The 16,560-nt window shown below is 46.5% G+C and overlaps 1 protein-coding gene and 1 long non-coding RNA gene across 3 annotated transcripts in view; one reads left to right on the plus strand and one right to left on the minus strand.

Moving 5' to 3' along the window:
• Positions 1-16,560, plus strand: part of LOC134923608 (uncharacterized) — a 211,205-nt gene that overhangs the window by 74,815 nt on the left and 119,830 nt on the right. Inside the window, exon 3 of the long non-coding RNA XR_010177508.1 lies at positions 139-245. This is a non-coding gene — a long non-coding RNA (uncharacterized LOC134923608). The remainder of the gene's footprint in view (positions 1-138; positions 246-16,560) is intronic.
• Positions 1-16,560, minus strand: part of PDLIM3 (PDZ and LIM domain 3) — a 170,260-nt gene that overhangs the window by 36,197 nt on the left and 117,503 nt on the right. Inside the window, exons 3-4 of one of the 2 annotated variants that reach the window (XM_063920766.1) lie at positions 13,371-13,455; positions 3,067-3,254 (exon numbers count right to left, since the gene is read on the minus strand). In XM_063920766.1, the coding sequence (XP_063776836.1) occupies positions 3,067-3,254; positions 13,371-13,455 (273 nt within the window). Of the gene's footprint in view, positions 1-897; positions 966-3,066; positions 3,255-13,370; positions 13,456-16,560 lie in introns of both variants that reach the window. The other variant, XM_063920765.1, reaches the window with a different exon arrangement.

Raw genomic sequence — 16,560 nt, forward strand, 5'->3', positions numbered from 1 at the left:
TTCATACATGCTAAATAGCAATGATACATTGTATGAGCATTGTCATACCTCCCAACATGACCCTCTCCAGGAGGGACACAATGCTCTGCTTCTTGACTTTTCTCTTAATTTATGATTGACGACAGCTGTTTTGAACAGGTAATGGATAAGAAAGGCGTTTCAGCATAGGTGATGGCAACCATAAATTAAGAGGGAAATCCAGAAGCAGAGCTTTCTGTCCCTCCTGGAGAGGGTCATGTTGGGAGGTATGCATTGTGGCTCTATAAAATGATCTGTAATAGTGTATGAATGTCTTTTTCAGTGTGCAGTTTGACAATGACCAGAATTTAAACTGACAAACTTTATTGATATTTTGCATAGGTAAGCACTGGCAGTGGTGCAGGTACAGGTGCCTGAAGTCTCCTCTAGATTAGAAATATGATTGAAAAAAAAGCTCTGCCATGTCTAGCTGCATAAACATACTGTAGTTGTACTGACTCCATTTAAGAGAGAACTGAGATTTGTAGACTGTTTGGATGTGTTTACTATATACTGTACTATGAATAGGTTAATGCACAGGTTCTCAAACTCGGTCCTAAGGACCCCACATAGTGCATGTTTTGTAGGTAACCCAGCAGGTGCACAGGTGTATTAATTACTCACAGACACATTTTAAAAGGTCCACAGGTAGAGCTAATTATTTCACTTGTGATTCTGTGAGGAGACCTGCAAAACATGCACTGTGTGGGGTCCTGAGGACCGAGTTTGAGAACCTGTGGGTTAATGAAAGGCAACATGTTTAACCCATTGGTTATATAGTGTGCCTTCCATTGTGTTTGATTCACACTGAAATGTTATTAGGGCTTCAATGATCTATATCAGCATGCATACAACAGACATAGTTTAAATTATTATAACCTGCTTCTGCCTGGAAGTATAAAAGGCTTAGGCCTCATATTATGCTTGTGTTCAAAGTATCCCAAATCCTGTAGGACAAAAAATGTTTGGTATAATTCAAATGTAAGCTTTAGCAGATAATGTAATATCTTCATTATTTAACTGCAACGGGCATATCATTAAAGTTCAAGAAAATACAAGGAACATTTCTAATAATAAATTATGAATATATATATACATATGAAGTAAAAGAGAAATGTTAATTTAAGATATTAGAAGATGTTTATTGAGCAGGCGTATCTGTCTTGGAATACACTTGTTGTAAATGTGCTTTTCCACATTAAATGTTCCCTATACTTCAAAATAATAGTCATTTGATGGGTATCTGGATGATAGGTCGACAGTTAAGAGGTCGACAAGCAATAAGTTGACACCAGATGGTCGACATGCAACAAAAGGTTCACAGGTTCAAATGGTCGACATGACAATGGTCAACATCATGTGGTCAACATGAGGTTTTTTACATTTTGATGAATTTTTTTAATTTTTTCAGACTTTATCATCCACATGGACTACAATTGGGAATAGTAAACTGTGCCGAAGCATGGCAAGCCATGCGAGGGAACGCGGTGCACTAATTGAGGCTCCACATGCTGGAATGGAAATTTTGACACCAAAAACTCATTTTAACCTTTCATGTGTCGACAATTTCCCAGTCGACCTGTTGACCCTGTCAACCATTTGGTGTTGACCTAAACATTGTCGATCTTCTGACTGTTGACCCTTTTATCCATAATCATTTGATAGGAGTTGTCCCCTTTCACCAGGCACTCAATTTAGCAAGTGCATGTCATTCACATATAGAGTATATAATCGTATAGTGATTTATAGACCCCATGTGGGCTATAAATAAACTGCATTTTATCAATGTAGTTCATTGATAAAGTATACTTGTGGAATTAATTGATGTACTGTAGTTCATTCATAACCTGTGTGGAGTGAACACAGATATCCAATCAAAGCAGATTTCACTCACTGTAGCCAATCATAGGGAAGCCGCTTTGATTAGATACCTGCGTTAGGCCACTTTATTTATATAGCTCTGAGCAGAGCAAGTTTTTCTGTCTACTACAGTTTTTGTTTTTTATGTTTTGACCTAAAATAAACCTGTAATAGACAGTAGTTAATAACAGTAGTTATGAGTTAACTACTTCAAGCAAGATGATGGAATATTCACTATCGATTAGGAAAGATGGCATCGTCATATAATGGCAAATCCAAGCTACTAGGACTTGTAATGCTACATCAGTGATTATTGTGGTGTTACACTTTACACTTTGACTAATAACCACTTCCCTCCCCATCCATACAGCTTTCATTATGCTGACCAGTCTGGGCCTGAGTCCCCCTGTGACAGTGAGACTGCATGCTGCAGGGTTGGACCCGGGTCACAGCACCTACGCTCCTTTCACACTGCAGCTTGGACCCAGGTTATACCTGGGTTGACCCCTTTCACACTAAACCTGTGTGTGCACCTGTGTCTGAGGAGGAAGAGTGATGAGGAGGAGGGGCTATACTGTGGCATAATGTGCATAAGGGGCTCTACTGTGGTGTAAAGTGTACAAGGAGCTCTACTATGTTGCGTATTGTGTAAGGGTTACTACTGTGTGGCATAATTTGTATAAGGGGTATTACTGTGTGGTGTTACGTGAATAACAAACATTACTGTGCGGTGTAACGTGAATAACAGACATTACTGTGTGGTGTAATGTGAATAACAGACACTACTGTGCATTGTAATGTGAATTGCTACTATTCTGATGCCTTCGACTCGCGCTATCCCTATTTCGAATATGGGGGCGACCAATTCTCTTTCTGGCACAGGGCACCAAAATGTCTAGTAACGGCTCTGATTTATATGTAACAATTGTCACTGGTGCTTATAGATTGTATATATTAGTCTATTTCCAGCTTTTCTTTATTCTTACTTAAATCTGCAGCTTACATTTCCCTGCCTGGTTCACAGGTACCACTCTTGAGTCCAAAAAACATGACTGTTTCAGAACAATGGTCTGTATACCAGTACATATAACTTGCACAAAAATATGACATGTTATATAATTTGTAATATCAGTTAATACATTTTTCATGCATGGGATGTTTTTGCACGCAAACATAGAAACTACTTACATTTCATCTGCATTTGGAATAAGACCTCTCATCTGTCCATGGAATGCATCTTTAATGTTGCCGGATGAGTACAGCCCAATTGGGGTGTTATAGGAAGAACTCACTACCTGTTTCTTGTCACCAATGTTTGCTCCTGCTACAAATAGTTGTGCTCTTCTGTTATGAGCTGTACCAATAGGCTTGAACTCCTGTATACATTTGGATAGAACACACCAAACTGCAATTCATGCGGATTAAACACACAAGCAAGCCACACTGATTATATTTTACACATGACAGATGTGCAGCACTGCACCCACTTATTGAATTATTTTGTAGTTCACATACTTCTTTTAAAAATATGTCCACAGCTTCCTAGAACACTGGAGTGTGTTTGGTTATGTATCCATATGCAATAATTAGCTTTCATTATGTGGGACGTATCCGTTTATATTAGATCAAAAGAAGAAGAAGCAGAGAGTTTGGCGCAGCATGGTGGCTCAATGGTTAGGTTTGCCCTCTCACAACACTAGGGTCATGGGTTCAGTTCCAACCAGTGACCTATCTGTGTAGTTTCCTCTCACAATTCAAAAACGTATGGTAGATGAATTGTTTCCTGACAAATAAATTAACATTGTGTATATTTGTATCCATGTAGTAGGGAAAATAGAATGTAAGCTCCATTATAACAGGGACTGATGTTGAAGACTAAATAATCTTCGGAAATATTCTTTGTAAAGCCCTGCATATATGTGCGCAGGGGGCCTAATTCAGATGTGGTGGAGTTGTGGCAAATGGTGCATAGTACCGCTGTTGTCTCCATTTTAGGCGAGTGCCGAGGACAGGATCTCAGTCGGAAGATAGAAACTTCCTGGCCTCTTTGTAGGAACTGAGGTGGCCGTCTTGCACAGTGGTCACACAGCCGGCCGATGGTGTTGCAGGTTATTTGATGCTGCATCTTAAGATACTGAACGGATTGCTAATGCAAGCAGGAGGCGTCTACGCATTATCATATTAGTGCTTTGCTGCTGCTTCCGTGAAAGCAGCAGCAATTGCACCTCCAACCACATCTGAATCTGGATCAGTACGAGATCCCGGAGGTAGTGAGTCCGACGCCGGGAGCCTGATAGCGGTAGCGAGCACAGCGTGTCCCCTTGCGGGCTCGCTGCGCTCGTCGTGATTTGGGCACGGTGGCGACCTTAGGTCACCATATGGTTCTATTCCCCTCTGGGTGGTGGCGTGGACCACAACCCAAGAGGGGTAACCAGCCGACGGTCGTCACTCCAACCTCCAGTATTTCAGCTGGTGTCGGGATTCCGGCGTCGGGGCGTCAGTATCCTGACCGCTGGGATCCCAACAGGCGGTAAAGTGACTGCCTTCCTCTGAATCAGGCCCTACAGTGTATGCATAAGTGTTAATAAATCCATTTTACGCAGGAGTATAGAAATGTCAGTAATCAGAAGTTGTTCTATTTAAAAGATGCGTCTTGCACCTTCCAGAAACACTATGGGGCAAAGTATATTTGTACATGCATTTAGAAAAAAGTAACATACGCGTCTAGGACTCTTTTTATCTTGTTCTCACATGAAGCAGAACAAGTTTGGTTCGCTTTACACATGCACTGTAATGGGCCCTACACACTAGAAGACATGGACAATGTGAAAGATGAACAATGTGGACGATGAACAATTTCCCTTGAACTTCCCAGAGCCCTGACAAACTAAATTGAGTGTACACACTAAGAAATTTTTCAAACAATTTGAAAAATGAAAGATATCTTTGGAATTGGCACCTTTTTTACATATTTTAATGTTGGGGAGGCATTTCTTTCTGGGTGTGAGGGCAGGGCTGTAGAAGGGGGAGCCAATGAAGTTTTTTTCACCCACTGCCCCACCAATTTCCACTGTGCCACCAACTTAATAAAAAATTCATTATAATGGGTTCAATATGTATAAAACATATACAGACCAGAGTGCCCGGCTCTCCCATTAAGACTGCGTAACTGCGCCAGGTGCCTCCACAAATAATAATCACATAAAGTCCAAAGGTGCGGCACTCCTAGCAGTTTGAATAAAGGACAACAGCAGGGCATGCGTGTAGACAGTGTTTCAATGCCTTTATTGCGGCATAAAAGACCTGATGGCAATGCCTCAATAAAGGCATTGAAACGTTGTCTACACGCATGCCCTGCTGTTGTCCTTTATTCACGCCGCTAGGAGAGCTGCACCTAGCTGAGCTGCTGACGGGAGCCGCTGACCGCTCAGCGTCTCCGTCCACTGCCCCACCAATGAAGTTATAAACCCACTGTGCCACCAACTTAATATACAATTAATTATAATGGGTTCAGCGGCTCCCGTCAGCGGCTCATCTCCAATGAAGCCGCTGGCGGGGAGGGAGCCGCTGGAAGGGAGACGCGCCGAGCGGTCAGCGACTCCCGTCAGCGGCTCAGATATGAAGCCGCTGGAGGGGAGGGAGACGCTTCCGGGGACGGAGCCGCTGCCAGGGGGAGGTGAGCTATGTCACATTGTGCACATCGCTCATCGCGGCTTCGTACACACATGCCGTGATGAGCGATGTCACAAGTAACATTGCTCACATTGAGCAGGCAGCAAGGCCAACCGCCGACCTCCAGTCAACGAGCGCGGGTGCGTGCATCGTTGATTGGAGGGCCATACACACTAGATGATGTGAACGATATATCGTTCACAATCGTAATTATCTTTCAGATCTTTCAAAAATATCTTCTAGTGTGCCCTTAACAGTTCTGCAGCCAATTTACAAAACCTTGTTGTCTAGCTGTTGGTTAGAAGCTGCCATAGCTTGTTGCAAGCAGCAAATATTGCCTAAGATTGATTCCATGGTATGGATATATAAGATATACCAATAATCTTTAGTGTTTCAGACTCTGCTAAGCCCAGATTTGTGGAAAAGACAAGCAAGCCTGTGCTACGTCGACAGAATTGAAGAGTTGTTTCATTATTATTATTTCTTTAACCTAATCCCTCTCCCATATGCACTTGTTCACCAGAATTGGTGACACCTGTTGCAATGCTAATATAAATATGAGCGTGGGCCCGATTCCCTAGAAGGGCTCTTTAGAACTTTTCTCTGACTCTTCCCCTCCTATCACACAGCTTATGTCCAGTACTGCTCAAAGTCCTAGGGCCAGCAGTTATTGCCCTTGGACTCCAGGTCACCAATGGTATTACACTTCAGAGTCCCAATGTAATAACTGCTGGGAGAGAAACATCTGTGGCCAGATGGTTAAATCAAACGGACTGAAGTACTAGTTAAGTCACCTGTGCTTAGTGGGATATCCTTAAAGCAGTACTTTTAGGGTGCCATGAGGACTGAGTTTAGGTAATCCTGCTCTACATTTTCAAGCAATAATAAACTCTATTTCTCTAACGTCCTAGTGGATGCTGGGGACTCCGTAAGGACCATGGGGAATAGACGGGCTCCGCAGGAGACAGGGCACTCTAAGAAAGAATTAGGACTACTGGTGTGCACTGGCTCCTCCCTCTATGTCCCTCCTCCAGACCCCAGTTAGAATCTGTGCCCGGTCAGAGCTGGGTGCACCTTAGTGCGCTCTCCTGAGCTTGCTAATAAGAAAGTATTTTATTAGGATTTTTTATTTTCAGAGAGATCTGCTGGCAACAGACTCTCTGCTACGTGGGACTGAGGGGAGAGAAGCAAACCTACTAACTGCGGATAGGTTGCGCTTCTTAGGCTACTGGACACCATTAGCTCCAGAGGGATCGAACACAGGAACTTAACCTTGGTCGTCCGTTCCCGGAGCCGCGCCGCCGTCCCCCTCGCAGAGCCAGAAGACCGAAGCCGGCGAGTGAAGCAAGAAGACATCAAAATCGGCGGCAGAAGACTCCTGTCTTCATATGAGGTAGCGCACAGCACTGCAGCTGTGCGCCATTGCTCCCACACTAACCCACACACTCCGGTCACTGTAGGGTGCAGGGCGCAGGGGGGGCGCCCTGGGCAGCAATTTCGTACCTCCTGGGAAAATAGAGCATATATACAGCTGGGCACTGTATATATGCATGAGCCCCCGCCATTATTTTACACAAAATCGCGGGACAGAAGCGCGCCGCTGAGGGGGCGGGGCTTCTTCCTCAGCACTCACCAGCGCCATTTTCTCTCCACAGCTCCGCTGAGAGGAAGCTCCCCAGGCTCTCCCCTGCAGAAGCACGATAGAAGAGGGTGAAAAGAGAGGGGGGCACATAAATTTGGCGTAAAAACAATATATACAGCAACTACTGGGTTAACACTACGTTACTGTGTGATTCCTGAGTCATATAGCGCTGGGGTGTGTGCTGGCATACTCTCTCTCTGTCTCTCCAAAGGGCCTTGTGGGGGAACTGTCTTCAAATAGAGCATCCCCTGTGTGTGTGGTGTGTCGGTACGTGTGTGTCGACATGTCGGAGGAAAAAGGCTCCCCTAAGGAGGGGATAGAGCAAATGTGTGTGTGAGGGTGTCTCCGTCGACAACGCCAACACCTGTTGGATATGTGTAATTAAGTGCTGAGGTGAATTTATTGCACAAAAGGTTAGAGAACAGATAGGAAATCTACCCAAGTCTGTCCCCCTGTCGCAGAGACCTTCAGTGTCTCTCAATGCTCACTATCCAAAATAATGAACACTGATGTCGACACGGAGTTTGACTCCAGTGTCGACTACGATAATGCAAAGTTACAGCCAAAATGGCAGAAAAGTATTCAATATATGATTATTGTAATAAAAGATGATTTGCATATCACTGATGACTCATCTGTCCCTGACACAAGGGTACACATGTTTAAGGGGAAGAAAGCTGAGGTAAATTTCCCTCCTCTCATGAGGAAAAAGAGCGGGAATCTCCAGGCAAGAGACTGCAGTTTCCCACAAAGAATTCTCAGGCAGGATCCTTTCCCCACTAGGGCCAGGATACGATGGGAATCTTCCCCTAGGGTGTCACGTTTGCCCAAAAGATAACCTGTCGTAACAGCTATTCTCAGGGATCCTGCAGATAGCGTGCACATTCTGGTACACTACTCAGACCGGCGATTGTGTCAGCATGGGTTTATAGCGCTGGGGCAGAGTGGACAGGTACCTTATCAGCAGAGATTGAGACCCTAGTATGTAGATATATATAGATATATGTATATATAGAGATATATATATATATATATATATATATTAAAGATGCTGTCTTAAGGGATTTATATATATATATATATATATATATATATATATAAAACATGCCCAGAGAGACATGAGTATGCCGGGTCCTAGAGACAAAGCTATGTCGATTTCTGCTTGACGTGTCCTGTAGAATATGCAATGGACAGATGATGCCGACTTAAGAGGCATATGGTAGGCTGAGGATTGTGTGGAGAAGGGTTCTCGGACCTGGTCTCCACAGCTATAGCTGGTAATTCTGTTGTTTTGCCTTATATTCCTGCACAGCCTAGGAAAGCGCGACATTATCAAATGCAGCCTTTAGAACAAAGAAACAAAGTCCGAGGTGCGTCCTTTCTTGCCAGAGGCGGGGGCAGAGGAAAGAAGCTGCACAACACAGCTAGGTCCCAGGAACAGAAGTCCTTCCCGGCCTCTACAAAAATCCACCGCATGTTGCTGGGGCTTCACAGGCGGAGCTAGGCCCGGTGGGGGCACGCCTGCGTAAGTTCAGCCACAAGTGGGTTCACTCCCTGTTAGGTCCCTGGGCAATAGATATTGTGTCTCAGGGATGCAAGCTGGACTTTGAGAAGATGCCCCCTCACCGACGGCCCTGCCGGCTTCCCCCCACGAGAGGGAAACAGTGTTAACTGCAATTCACAAATTGTATCTTCAGCAGGTGGTGGTCAAGGTTCCCCTCCTTCAACAGGGAAAGGGTTATTATTCGACCATGTTTGTAGTACCGAAACCGGACGGTTCGGTCTGACCCATATTGAATTTAAAATTCCTGAACATATACCTGAAAAGGTTCAAGTTCAAGATGGAATCGCTCAGAGCGGTCATCGCAAGCCTGGAAGGGGGGGATTATATGGTGTCTCGGGACATAAAGGATGCATACCGTCATGTCCCCATTTATCCACCTCATCAGGCGTACCTCAGATTTGTGGTACAGGATTGTCATTACCCATTCCAGACGTTGCCGTTTGGTCTGTCCACGGCACCGAGAATATTTACCAAGGTAATGGCAGAAATTATGATGCTTCTGCGAAAGCAAGGAGTTACAATTATCCCATACTTGGACGATCTCCTCATAAAGGCGAGGTCCAGAGAGCAGTTGCTGATCAGCGTAGCACACTCTCGGGAGGTGTTGCAACAGCACGGCTGGGTTCTGAATATTCCAAAGTCGCAGCTGATTCCTACGACACGTCTGCCCTTCTTGGGCATGATACTGGACACAGACCAGAAGAAAGTTTTTCTCCGGGCGGAGAAGGCTCAGGAGCTCGTGACTCTGGTCAGAGGCCTCTTAAAACCAAAACAGGTGTCGGTGCATCAATGCACGCGAGTCCTGGGAAATATGGTGGCGTCATACGAAGCCATTCCCTTCGGCAGGTTCCATGTGAAGACCTGTCAGTGGGATCTGTTGGACAGGTGGTCCGGATCGCATCTTCAGATGCAGCGGCTGATCACCCTATCCCCCAGGGCCAGGGTGTCTCTTCTGTGGTGGCTGCAGAGTGCTCACCTTATCGAGGGTCGCAGGTTCGGCATTCAGGACTGGGTCCTGGTGACCACGGATGCAAGCCTCCGAGGGTGGGGGGCAGTCACACAGGGAAGAAATTTCCAGGGTCTGTGGTCAAGTCAGGAGGCTTGTCTGCACATCAATATCCTGGAGCTAAGGGCCATATACAACGCCCTAGGTCAAGCAGAGCCTCTGCTTCGCTACCAACCGGTGCTGATTCAGGCAGACAACATCACCGCAGTGGCTCATGTAAACCGCCGATGGCGGAAGCCACCAGAATTCTTCGCGGGGCGGAGAATCACGTAAAAGCACTGTTAGCAGTGTTCATTCCGGGAGTTGACAACTGGGAAGCAGACTTCCTCAGCAGGCACAACCTCCACCCGGGAGAGTGGGGACTTCATCAAGAAGTCTTCACACAGATTACAAGTCGTGGGAACTGCCACAGGTGGACATGATGGCATCCCGCCTCAACAAAAAGCTACAAATGTATTGCGCCAGGTCAAGAGACCCTCAGGCGATAGCTGTGGACGCACTAGTGACACCGTGGGTGTTCCAGTCGGTTTATGTATTTCCTCCTCTTCCTCTCATACCCAAGGTGCTGAGAATCATAAGAAAAAGAGGAGTGAGAACAATACTCATGTTCCGGTTTGGCCAAGAAGGACTTGGTATCCGTAATTGCAAGTAATGCTCACAGAGGACCCATGGCCTCTGCCTCTCAGACAGGATCTGTTGCAACAGGGGCCCTGTCTGTTCCAAGACTTACCGCGGCTGCGTTTGACGGCATGGCGGTTGGACGCCGGATCCTAGCAGAAAAAGGCATTCCGGAGGAGGTTATTCCTACGCTAATAAAGGCTAGGAAGGACGTGACGGCTAAGCATTATCACCGTATATGGCGAAAATATGTTGCTTGGTGTGAGGCCAGGAATGCCCCTACGGAGGAATTTCAGCTGGGCCGTTTCCTTCACTTCCTACAGTCGGGAGTAACTTTGGGCTTAAAATTGGGGTCCATTGAGGTCCAGATTTCAGCCCTATCCATTTTCTTTCAAAAGGAACTGGCTTCTCTTCCTGAAGTTCAGACGTTTGTAAAGGAAGTGCTGCATATTCAGTCCCTTTTGTGCCACCAGTGGCACCTTGGGATCTTAACGTGGTGTTGAGTTTCCTGAAATCACACTGGTTTGAGCCACTTAAAACCGTGGAGTTAAAATATCTCACGTGGAAGGTGGTCATGCTGTTGGCCTTAGCTTTGGCTAGGCGTGTGTCAGAATTGGCGGCTTTGTCACATAAAAGCCCCTATCTGGTTTTCCATATGGACAGGGCAGAATTACGGACTCGTCCGCACTTTCTGCCAAAAGTGGTGTCATCTTTTCATTTGAACCAACCTATTGTGGCGCCTGCGGCTACTCGTGACTTGGAGGATGCCAAGTTACTAGAGGTAGTCAGGGCTTTGAAGGTTTATGTAGCCAGAACGGCTGGAGTCAGGAAAACTGAGTCGTTGTTTATCCTGTATGCATCCAACAAGCTGGGTGCTCCTGCTTCAAAGCAAACTATTGCTCGCTGGATCTGTAACACGATTCAGCAGGCTCATTTTGCGGCTGGATTGCCGCTTCCAAAATCAGTAAAAGCCCATTCCACAAGGAAGGTGGGCTCTTCTTGGGCGGCTGCCCGAGGGGTCTCGGCATTACAGCTTTGCCGAGCAGCTACTTGGTCGGGTTCAAACACTTTTGCAAAATTCTACAAGTTTGATACCCTGGCTGAGGAGGACCTTGTGTTTGCTCATTCGGTGCTGCAGAGTCATCCGCACTCTCCCGCCCGTTTGGGAGCTTTGGTATAATCCCCATGGTCCTTACGGAGTCCCCAGCATCCACTAGGATGTTAGAGAAAATAAGATTTTACTTACCGGTAAATCTATTTCTCGTAGTCCGTAGTGGATGCTGGGCGCCCGTCCCAAGTGCGGACTTCTTCTGCAAGGCTTGTATATAGTTATTGCTTAAATAAGGGTTATGTTATGGTGACATCAGGTTGGTCTGATGCTCTGTTGTTGTTCATACTGTTAACTGGGTAAGTTTATCACGAGTTATACGGTGTGGCTGGTATGAGTCTTACCCTGGATTCCAAAATCCTTTCCTTGTACTGTCAGCTCTCCCGGGCACAGTTTCCTTAACTGAGGTCTGGAGGAGGGACATAGAGGGAGGAGCCAGTGCACACCAGTAGTCCTAATTCTTTCTTAGAGTGCCCTGTCTCCTGCGGAGTCCGTCTATTCCCCATGGTCCTTACGGAGTACCCAGCATCCACTACGGACTACGAGAAATAGATTTACCGGTAAGTAAAATCTTATTTTGCTTATTGCATACAGCACACACAAATAATGAAAAAGAAGAAGAAAGCCTAGGGCCTGACGCAGAGGTGGACATTAATGCAGCCATGGCTGCATCTTACTACGCAGCACAACTGTGTCTGTGTGCTAATGCCACAGCTGATGGAATTTGTACAGAGATGCTCACCGGATATGGTGCTAATCTATCACTTTTACGTAAGTCCCACTATCGGCTGCACATCACTCGCCACATTGGACATTAGAACAGCCCTATGGTTGCTCAGAAAGTCTGTCAGAACATGGCCAGTGCTACCAGTGGCTCTGCATGTTTGGACGCAGTTGCTGGCCATTAAATGCCCGGGTCAGTGTGACCTAGGCACATGCACAGACAAAGCATTGGCCTTGTGTAAGTATTACACATGGAATGAAACGTATTGGAAGACCCACAGGGAACTGGAGATAAGCAGAAGAGCAGAGTTACCTAGTCAGGCTAGCTAGGCTCTGCAATCAGAATTCATACTTTTCCATGGGTACTGGACTGTAAGCAGTGAACAAATCCCAGCTCCAATAGTCTATCAAACAATAGCATAAACATTGTATTTACATATATTATTATTGAACCATTTTTAATATTAGCTTATTCAGTACTTGTTATATAAAGTATGTTTAGTAAATATACACATATAAATTTACATGCACGTTTTAGCGCTTATTAATTATAGTTTTGTACTTTTTACTGAGTAGGTCCCCATGAACACCAGCGCAGAATACGTTATCCCTTTGATTTAAAACATTGGCCGCTTGCATCTGACATTGCCGCTGCATCCACCTCTGAATCAGGCTCTTGGTGAGTGTATTAATGCGTACACTGATTAGATTTTACATGCAAGTTCTCAGCTTCTCTGATTATTGGTAATAACAATTCAGTAGTAGCATTAGTAGGAGAAATGGACCATTATACTAGGATAAAACTAGAGGTGAGCATAGCCCACCGGTGCCAGATTGCCCCCTCAGGCTGCTACTCCATTCTCATGCTCAGAACTTTTCCCAGTCTACATTATTGATAAGAGAGAGAGGCAAGAATGACATTGCTGGGCTACTACCAAATTTTACTTTAGCGCCCAGTGAGGAACAGTTCCACCCCTGGTTATATTGCCCAAAATCTAATGGGTATATAAATGAGGATTTTCCAGGTCTTCATTTAGACTGAAACATTTTATCATACATTATGGTACAGTAAGCGTTTTAAATGTTCAGATCATTTACATACAAAACCAACTAATCTAAGACATGAGTTTGCTAATACAGTATATTGAGTACTATTTACCTGTGGTTCGGCTTCAAGGTTTATTTTATATGGATTTGTTTGGCCATCTTCACATACTTGTGGAGACCACATCCTAGTTTCAGCTCTACAAATAAAAATACAGCGTAAGATCCATGTACTTAATTTGCTTTCTACTATATTATAATGTGCTAGATCTGAAGATTTTTAAATAAACCCTCAAAAATTGTATTTACATTTCATCCCTGTGAGTCAATACACCGTTCATTAGGTCTTTTTTTTTTCCAAGTTGAATTTTTATTGATTTTGAACAGATAACATCAATATTGGGGAGGAGATACAGAAACAAAGAGAGGAAGGGAAAGGGAGCATAGGAGGGGGAATATACAAGGTACATCACAAGACACACAAAAGCTATATTGTCCAAAGCGGCAAGGAGTTAATGAATTGTACAGTATCCATAAAACATACAGTTGAGTAATTGACCTGACTGAAAGGCCCAACAGGTCCAGAGGAAAAAAGGCATTATGAAATTAACATATTCAATAGGCTCAATATAAGTAGAAGAAGAGGGTAATGACACCTGTTGATCACAGTGTACTATGAGATATTTTATAATTAGACCATGGAGCCCACTTCTTCATAGTGAGCCAAGAAGCGTTTCTGCTCTTTCGAAATTGGATTGGACTGCTTTCACTATGTCGGTCCAATGGGGTATTGTGGATGTATGCCAATTGCGTGCTAAGAGACGTTTGGCAGTGGACAAAATATGGCAAATAACGTATGTATCAGAGGGGGCGATATCTTTTTGAAATAAATGAAGTAGCGCTATCTTTGGATGTGGGTGGATATCACTTTGCACAACAACAGAACTGTCACGCACCTCGGGCAGCGGCGACCGCGCTTGTCCCTGCGGGTGGCCTGGTCTGCCCGGCGCCTCTCTTCTCCTGGCGGTCTTCGGCGGCGGGTCGGCGCGTCCCTCCGGCGGCTTCCCGGAAGCAAGGACGCCGCCATCATAAGCGAGGGCAAGGAGGCGGAGCAGGTCTGACGTCACCTGCCTGCTCCACCAATCAGGCTAGGGCGGGGGATTTAAAACCAGACACCAGGCAGAGATCCGGTGCCTGAGTATCTTCGTTTCTCCTGCGGAAGCTGTGATTCCAGAGCTCCTTCGTCCCTGTGATCTCCTGTGCCTACAAGCATCCTGTGCCTCCAAGCATCCTGTGCCTCCAAGCATCCTGTGCCTCCAAGCACCCCGTGCCTCCAAGTACCTCTGTGCCTCCGAGCACCTCCGTGCCTCCAAGCACCTCCGTGCCTCCAAGTACCTTCCTGCCTCCAAGCACCTCCTTGCCTCCAAGCACCTCGTGCCTCCAAGCACCTCCGTGCCTCCAAGTACCTCCGTGCCTCCAAGTACCTTCCTGCCTCCAAGCACCTCCTTGCCTCCAAGCACCTCGTGCCTCCAAGCACCTCCGTGCCTCCAAGTACCTCCGTGCCTCCAAGCACCTCATGCCTCCAAACACCTTGGTGTCTCCAAATACCTCCGTGCCTCCAAGCACCTCGTGCCTCCAAACACCTTGGTGCCTCCGAACACCTCTGTGCCTCCAAGCACCTCCGTGCCTCCAAGCACCTCCGTGCCTCCAATTACCTCGTGCCTCCAAGCACCTCCCTGCCTCCAAGCACCTCGTGCCTCCAAGCACCTCGTGCCTCCAAGCACCTTGTGCCTCCAAACACCTCCGTGCCTCCAAGCACCTCGTGCCTCCAAGCACCTTCGTGCCTCCAATTACCTCGTGCCTCCAAGCACCTCCGTGCCTCCAAGCACCCTCGTGCCTCCGAGTGCCTCCCAGCACTCCCTGTACTCCCAGCACCTCAGTGCCTCCAACACCACAGTGTCTCCAACACCACAGTGCCTTCAATATCTCAGTACCTCAGCCTTCAGTATTTCTACAAGTCTTGTCTTTCAGGAGACCTTCAATAATTCCTCTGTGCTTCCTGCCTGCCGTCTTAATCCTGCATGAGGAAGACCTACATCCGGCCATCTCTACTGCGACCCAGTAGCGGTTCCTCTTCCCGGTCATCGGAAGAAGCCCCGAGTCCACAACACTCCCAAACCAGGTCAGTGATAGTATACTCAGGCCCCATGGACCCGGGGAATCGGAACACGGACTCAAGTGCCATCCAGAACCTGGCTTCTCGAGTACAAAGTCAGGAAGCGGCACAAGGCCAGGTGATGCAGTACCTCCAGCAGTTGTCCGGGCGTCTGGATCAGATTCAGGCATCTCTAGCCTCAGTAATTCCGGCACCTGTTCCAGTAGTCGCACCAGTCGCCGTTGCCAGCAATGTTCAACTATCGGCCGGTATCACTCCACGCCTTCAGCTGCCTACTCCGTCCCGCTATAATGGGAATCCTAAAAATTGTCGTGGTTTCTTGAACCAATGCGAGGTACATTTCGAGCTACTTGCACACAACTTTCCTACAGACCGGTCCAAGGTAGCATATATTATTTCTCTGCTGGAAGGTTCTGCTTTGGATTGGGTGTCTCCATTATGGGAACGATCTGATCCCATGGTTTCCAACTATACCAACTTCATCTCGTCCTTTCGAAGGATTTTCGACGAACCCGGCAGAATGACCACTGCTTCTTCCGACTTGCTCCGTGTTCGACAGGGCGCCCGTTCCGTGGGTCAGTACGTGGTTCATTTCCAGACCATTGCTTCCGAACTACGCTGGAATAATGACGCCCTGAGAGCTGCCTTCTGGAACGGTCTTTCCGACCGGCTGAAAGATGAGCTGGTTACCAGAGATCTGCCGGATCCATTAGAAGATCTGATTTCCCTTTGCGTCAAGGTGGATCTTCGGATGCAGGAGCGTGGAAGAGAACGTAGCCGTCCGGATCGTTCCAGGTTCCGGAATCCTACTCCTAGACCGGTGGCCTCACCTAGCTCAGATGAGCCCATGCAAATTAACCGATCCCGACTGTCTCCGGAAGAACGACAGCGTCGTCGTGAGGGTAAACTCTGCCTTTGCTGTGGAGCCGCGGATCATTTTCTTAAATCTTGTAAATCTCGTCCGGGAAACGGGCAGGCCTAGCTTGTTCCGGAGGAGTCAAGCTGGGGGTTACGACAAAAGCTTCTCCAACTTCGGACTGTTTGCTTCCAGTAACTCTAGTCTCCGATTCAGTCTCCAAGTCTTGTGAAGCCCTATTGGATTCCGGAGCTGCAGGGAACTTCATTTCTT

This window comes from Pseudophryne corroboree, chromosome 1 (genome assembly GCF_028390025.1).
Source record: "Pseudophryne corroboree isolate aPseCor3 chromosome 1, aPseCor3.hap2, whole genome shotgun sequence".
NCBI lineage: Eukaryota > Metazoa > Chordata > Amphibia > Anura > Myobatrachidae > Pseudophryne > Pseudophryne corroboree.